We start from the raw sequence: 7,572 nt of genomic DNA on the forward strand, positions 1-7,572 counted from the left end.
CCTCCCACATCCTAAAGAGGTGGAGGTTGGTAGGTTAACTGGTTTCAATAAATTGACCTTGATGGGTAAATGCGTTGTAAATCGGGGTGGAGGGGTTGAAAGTGGGAAAATAACATTGGAAATAACGTAGAGTTAATGTAAATGTGTAGCTGATAGTCAGCGTGGACTCGGTGGGCCGAACGGCCTGTTTCCATGTTATATACTTCTGTGACTATAAGTAATTGTCCGATTCGCTTCTTGCAAATCAAAACATGAGATTAGAAACCGGGCAATCCAGTGTTTGTAGTAACTGTATGTAGAGTATTAACCAAACGCCATCAATGCAGGAAATGTCTCGAACTAATATAATTGTCCGAATAACAGACATCAACGCCCGAAAGCGTTGGTCACAAGAAACACAATGTTTAAATATGCATATGCTGTGTTGTGTCATCAACCTCTGTGAAAATAAGTTGTATTTATTTTTGGGAGAACATAATTTTCTGCAGGACTAATTATGGCGATTTAAAATTGTGGTTGCATTTGTAAGATTGCCAAAGCTGACATCAAACTTTGGATAGTTGACTTAAGCCTGGTGTGTCGACACTGACCATTTTACAGCCTTTTGTTGTTTGCCTCCGTTGTTTGATCTTGATCAATGCCGCGTTAATGGAATATGACCTTCCTGTGGCAATAGCGCTGGACAGTGCACCGTGTGACTCGCCAGAGAGATAGGTCAGCAACCCATCACTTTCCCTGGCTCGCTCGCTCTCCACTGCTAACCCAAGCAAGCTCTCGACATTTTGCAATGGGAACTTTGCAGGGAATTTTTTTTTTTTAAACGCCCCCGACTGAAGCGAGAGTAGCGACCGAAAATAAAATCATACCACGAACCCGAGTAGCGTGCAGGCACTGAAACCGAAACTGTTGAACAGCCAGAGAGAACTTCAGGAAAAAAAAGTACCTGACAGCTCCAGCCTTGGGTATGTGTAAACTTGCTGTGTTTCCACCAAGCGCTGTATAAACGTGATGGGAAGCGTGCATAATTTTTTTGTGGGGCCAGTTTCTGAAAGGAATATTTGTTAGTTAAAGGGTGTAATTTGCAAATTGAGAGGATCCGGCAGTGAATGCTGCAATATAGTCTTGCCTTTAATCTAACCTGTTGAATCTAGACTTTGTGATAGAGAGCTAGAATTGACAGGGATATTCTCACCCCTTCGAACACTTGCTAGTAAATACTTTCCTGACATGGAATATCTGCGAAGAGACTTTGGCGTTTGACGCTACACATACATTGTGATTGGTTGTGGAAGGACATGACGTCCCCGGCGCGGCTATAAGTGCGGAAAGCAGAGCTTTCAATCCGTTTCCCTGAACACACATCAGCCCCAGACATGTGCAAGAGAGGCAGGGGCCGGTGCGCGGGCGGCAGCAGACTGAGTGAATGAGTGGTGTGGACGGGACACCGAGTAGCTCCTGCCCGCTTGTGTCCAGCTCCGCTCGCCATTAGGATGGGATCCCAGGTGACTGGACTGGAGGAGAGCACATACTACCCACTGACAGCAGAGCTGCTCAACGCCAGCGCAGCGCCGGGGACCGAGAGCGCTCCGTCGAGGAAAGAACTGAGCCCCGGCTTGAAGATTGTAGTGAGCATCGTGATGTCGGTGATCGTGGTTATGATCGTCTTCGGAAATGTCCTGGTGATCACGGCGATCGCCAGGTTTCAGCGGCTGCAGACCGTCACCAATTACTTTATCACGTCCCTGGCTTGCGCCGACCTGGTGATGGGGCTGGTGGTCGTTCCCTTCGGGGGGGTACGCAACATCACGGGGGTGTGGTACTTTGCAAACTTCTGGTGCGACTTTTGGACTTCCCTGGATGTGATGTGCGTGACTGCCAGCATCGGCACTCTGTGCGTGATCGCCCTGGATCGCTACCTGGCCATAACGTCGCCTTTCCGCTACCAAGTGCTGCTGACCAAGTGCAAGGCGCGGCTGGCGGTGCTGGTAGTCTGGGTCGTGGCCGCCCTCACCTCCTTCCTGCCCATCTACATGGGCTGGTGGCGGCTGGACGATGAGCTGTCACTCAGGTGCTACGAGGACCCCAATTGCTGCGAGTTCCTCATCAACAAAGAATTCGCCATCACCTCCTCCATCGTCTCCTTTTACTTCCCTTTGCTTGTCATGGTCTTCCTCTACACCAGGGTCTTCCAGGAGGCCAGGCAGCAACTGAAGAAGATCAACAAATGCCAGGGACGCTTTCACTATCACAACAACAACTTGAACGTCGCGGGGCAGAAAAGGACTTCTCGGTTCCTCAACCTGAAAGAGCACAAAGCGCTGAAAACACTGGGGATTATAATGGGCATTTTCACCCTCTGCTGGCTGCCATTCTTCGTCGTGAACATCGTCAACGTCATCTTCAAGGACAGCATTTCCAGCACGGTCTTCACTTTCCTCAACTGGGTTGGCTACTCCAACTCTGCCTTCAACCCGGTGATTTACTGCCGCAGCTCGGACTTCAGGCACGCCTTCAGGACGGTGCTGTGGGGCTGCCGGAGCAGCCTGCCCTCCACACAGCACGGCTGTGCCATCGCGATGCAGAGCGAAGAGCGGCCCGAGAACGGGTGCCCTGTGCACTGCAGCTTCGAAGGCACCGCGTCGGTCACTGGCACTCCGCTGAACGGCAGCCCCAACGCTAACGGGAACGACCGCAAACTCTTGGATTCGGTCATATAAAGCGCAATGCTTGATGAAGAAAAGGCAACCGGGCAGACGGTGGGTGGGAGGGACATGGTAACTCTGTCAGCAACACGTTTGTCCTGACCATATCTCGTTGTACTTTTTGTCATGCATTCACCTACCTCATTATTGCGCTGGGGGGGGGGGGGGGGGGGGGGGGAACAAAACCCCCCAATACCATGCACTATGGCGATACCTACAGGAGATATAACCGGCTCATGAAAGAAGATGAAAGATGGATCTGTGTGAGCATTAACAGTGAATATCTAAACGTTTACAACCAGCATCACCTGTCTACCACTTGAGCGGTATTATTCGCAGTGCTCGCTTTTGTGAACGGTAATCGGGTACACTGTTTGTCAGCTGCGAGCAATATGACAGAACTTACAAAGGTTTAAATTAAGCAGAAGGAAAAGAGTGCAATACATTGTACCGCGCAAGGTTCCGGTGAATCTCGGAGGTAAACGTGCCAGGAACTGCGATGGGCCATAGCCCGGGTCTGTGATGTTCACCGACCAGTTCTGTGTATCTGTGGGAAAGGAGTTGGGAGGGATTTCCGTGCGAATCGCGTAAGCGTGTGTTCGCGGGATGAACCTGCCCCGGTGTGAAATCCAGTGTCAAAGATGTTTCGTCGTCTGATAGACCTCCTGTGTACAATTAAGGATAAAAATAGGGAACCCCATTCATTTCTCCAAGAAATGTTCACACAAAACGCGAAACAAACGCGCGCGTTCGTATGTCGGCGTGTCCATATGTTTGTGCATCTGTGCGTCAGTCGGTTGCCTGTGCGTGGACTGTGGTGATCTTTCGTTCTGTGTTGTAACGTCGCACATTCAACTTCAAACTCCTTTCGTTTTGCGTTCAATGAAGATAGGTTTGCATTGCTAGGCAATGTGTGGCTTCATTTCTTAATTGTTTCGCGTGTCACTGAATCCCAGCCTTTGCCCCCCCCCCCCCCCTCGACCCTAGCATCGACAGCTTGCTGTCACTAGAACTCATCTGAAATCTCTGGAGCTTCTCATGGCCAAATGGTTAACTTTCCACTGTTAGTCACAACATTATTCAACCCGGTCTTGGTTTCCTGTGGCTTTGTTTCGTTCCTGCGTTAAGGTATTGGGGTTTACTTGTACATTACCGCTTGGAGCGGATATTCGTGGGTATATGTGCAATACAACTCGTTATTTCAGCTCTGAATAGGCATGGAGCCGTTCAATGTTTACTTGATGTCGTGGTCGATATATTTTCGCACAACGTGAAGGCAAAACATAAAGCTATTTTGGTCTTTCATATGAATCCTAATAAGTGAGAAATTAGACATTTTGGATATTTATTATTTGGAATCAATGTTGGCTGTTATTCGTGTATAAATAAAATATATATTTAAATCATTTAACTTTTAGCAGTTTGTTTCCTGTAGAACACATCCCCATTGCGCCGTATTCACTTATTATTAACATCCAATCACTCAGACTGTATTGAAAGATTTCAACTTTAAAATATTCAGCAAGAAATAATAATTGCTTATTGAATAGTTTCTGTTTTGACTGCATCTGAAAATAACGAGAAGACAGTCGGCGTGAAAAAAATAAGAAAGAAAATAGAAGAAAATAGCTGTAGGTAGGAACTTTAAACTTTCTCCCAATTAGCCAGGACATATCAGATCTTTTTATCTTTCCGGTTTTACTATTTTTACTAAATAGCCTTTCCTACCGTCTATAAGTTTTTAATTTCAAATGTTACATTGCTCAGCATGATTGACCAACTAGGGTAATATGGCAGAGGTCTTCTTGAGCACTGCAAGACCAACTGTAAATATTTTCCTTTGCAACCGGAGTCCATTGACTCGAAGGTGACACCTTTTGGAGAGAGTGAGAGAGAGAGAGAGGATGGCACATTTAGGACCTTGTGTAGTATGTGTAGGAAGGAACTGCAGATGCTGGTTAAAACCGAAGATAGACGCAAAATGCTGGAGTAACTCAGCGGGACCGGCAGCATCTCTGGAGAGAAGGAACGGGTGACTTTTCGGGTCGAGACCCTTCTTCAGTCAGGAGAAAGGGAAACGAGAGATATAGTCGGAGATGTAGAGAGATATAGAACCAATGAATGAAAGATATGCAAAAAAAGTAACGATGATAAAGGAAACAGACCATTGTTAGCTGTTTGCTAGGTGAGAACTAGAAGCTGGTGCGATTTGCGTGGGGGAGGGATGGGGAGAGAAGGAATGTGGGGGTTACTTACTTAAAGGGAGAAAGTATACTTTTTTCAAAGCTTTTTTCGGCAGGTGAAGCTTAAGGCTTAATGTTGAAATTGGCCAGACTTAAAGCTTGAAATGGTAAGTGAAATTTATACTGATTAAATTCAACACTGCCTTTTTGTTTTTCATTTAAACAAATAACATTATTTTGTGACAGAATAATTGCAGCAAAAATAATGTAGAAACAAAGATCTGCAGATGTTGTTTTTTCCCCTCAAAGTGTTATAGTAACTCAGCTGGTCAGTCAGCATCCCTGGAGAAAAAGGATTGGTGACATTTCGGGTCGGACCAGAATCTGAAGAAGTGGAGTCTGAAGAAGGGTCCTGGGCTGCAAAGTCTCCCATCCTTTTTCTCCAGTGATGCCACCTGATGCACCACTTTGTGCCTATATTTTGCATCAACAATAAGTTGACTTTCTGAGATGGCAGCAATGCTACTTTCGTGAAACTACTGAGCGACACAGATCAGGCAAGTGCTGATCAGACACTTACATGCACTACTGTTTAAATTACAATTTTACTCTAATTGTAATACCTGCAAAATGAAGATGTAGTATACGCTATTCCTGCACTTCACAATCTAAATGGAGTTATAATATGGAGTCAGAGGGTCCAATGAAACCAGCATGACACAGAAGACTGCCTTCTCGACCCAAAATGTCACCCATTCCTTCTCTCCAGAGATGCGGCCTGTCCCACTGAGTTACTCCAGCATTTCTTCTCCATCTTTGACTCCCTACTAAAGCAGACCACTACATTCCACCTCAGGCTCACTTTCCAAAAGTGGTGTAGAAGCTCCAATCATTTTGCAGCAATGTATAACAAGTTGTGTAGATTCTTAAGTGAATAAATGAAATGGTGTTGGTGAGTAGATGAAGATAGCTAAAATTTAAGCTATCATTACAGGGTGTAATGGAATGAGCTATGGCAAGCCAAAAAAAATCCAAAACAAAATAAGGCACGCATTGGCAATCAAAAAAAATAGTTGACAATGCTAACAGTCAGTCAACATCTGCAGAGAGAGAAAAACACAGTTAACATTCAGTTTGGTAACCTTTAATCAAAATTGGACAAAAATAGATAAATCATTTGTTAATGATCAAGACCTCTTTTGAGCCAATCTTTCATTTCTTACTTCTTCTACTTTCATTCCCTTTTATTTGCACATCATTAATGTTGTGATTTTACCCTGCTTTAGAGCTAATCAAACTTTTTTCTTGTATTCCTCCTTGCCTCTCCTCTGATCCCGACACAGTATTTGCATGAAACCTATTGCATCTGGACTCTTCACAGTTCCGGCAAATTCATTGACTTGTTAGTTTAAGCATGCTGGGCTCTGCATTTGTTAATGCATGTCATTCGGTGTATTTCCAGACATTTATTTCATTTATGTGAAAATATAATGCCAAGAGTCACACTGGAGATCAGCACAAAACAAAGGTCCGTCAGCAGACTTCCACTTCCAAGGCTTCCAAAAGAATTGAGTGGTCTGCTCTTGTCATATCCAAATTCAGTCAGCAATTCTGAATTTGCATCTCAACTGGTTTACAAGCAGTTGCCAGGAAAATATGCACAGTGATAAAGTCTCTTGCAGAATGGAAATTACTTGAACAGTAAAATAAAAAAACTATTTAAAGCAACTAGGTCACTGAGATAGGGCAGGTCTGCCTGACTTGGTTAGAAGTACTACACAATAAAACTTTCATTCCGTGAGCATTACCTAGGGTCAAAACCTTTTGGCAATTGGAGGTCAGCATTATTTAAGGACTTCAAATGGGCTGTTAAATCAAAGTCATGATCTTTCCACACAGGTGACTGTCAAAGACCTTACATATTAGGCTGATCTTTTAATATAGCTGTTTAAATTTCTTCAAACAACATCACCCTCAAAAAACTTGTTCTTTCATTGATGAGGGTAGTCAAGTCAAGTCAAGTCAAATTTATTTGTCACATACACATACTCGATGTGCAGTGAAATGAAAGTGGCAATGCCTGCGGGTTGTGCACAAAAATAATTACAGTTACAGCATATAAATAAAGTTAATAAGTTACTAAACATAGCACAAAAAGTGTCGACAAAAATTTAGTCTCTGGGGTTATCAAAGTTGACAGTCCTGATGGCCTGTGGGAAGAAGCTCCGTCTCATCCTCTCCGTTTTCACAGCGTGACAGCGGAGGCGTTTGCCTGACCGTAGCATCTGAAACAGTCCGTTACTGGGGTGGCAGGGGTCCCTCATGATCTTGCTTGCTCTGGATCTGCACCTCCTGATGTATAGGTCCTGCAGGGGGACGAGTGTAGTTCCCATGGTGCGTTCTGCCGAACGCACTACTCTCTGCAGGGCCATCCTGTCCTGGGCAGAGCTGTTCCCAAACCAGACTGTAATGTTGTCGGACAGGATGCTCTCTACAGCCCCAGAGTAGAAGCAATGAAGGATCCTCAGCGACACTCTGAATTTCCTCAGTTGTCTAAGGTGGTAAAGGCGCTGCTTAGCCTTACCCACCAGTGCGGCAATGTGCGTTGCCCACGTCAGATCCTCTGCGATGCGGACTCCCAAGTATTTGAAACTGCTCACCCTATCCACAATAGACCCATTTATCTC

General features: G+C 45.1%; 1 protein-coding gene across 1 annotated transcript; it reads left to right on the forward strand.

The window, feature by feature from the left end:
- Window positions 1-1,273: 1,273 nt before the first annotated feature.
- Window positions 1,274-2,823, forward strand: adrb2a (adrenoceptor beta 2, surface a). Its single transcript, XM_078411116.1, has one exon. It carries the CDS (start codon window positions 1,491-1,493, stop codon window positions 2,715-2,717), a length of 1,227 nt encoding a protein of 408 aa, XP_078267242.1. The 5' UTR covers window positions 1,274-1,490; the 3' UTR covers window positions 2,718-2,823.
- Window positions 2,824-7,572: the final 4,749 nt, after the last annotated feature.

The sequence above is a fragment of the Rhinoraja longicauda genome, chromosome 14 (genome assembly GCF_053455715.1).
Source record: "Rhinoraja longicauda isolate Sanriku21f chromosome 14, sRhiLon1.1, whole genome shotgun sequence".
In the NCBI taxonomy this organism is placed as follows: domain Eukaryota; kingdom Metazoa; phylum Chordata; class Chondrichthyes; order Rajiformes; family Arhynchobatidae; genus Rhinoraja; species Rhinoraja longicauda.

Coding starts and splice junctions, on each gene's coding strand:
- adrb2a (XM_078411116.1), top strand. CDS start 1,491: ATGGGATCCCAGGTGACTGGACTGGAGGAGAGCACATACTACCCACTG.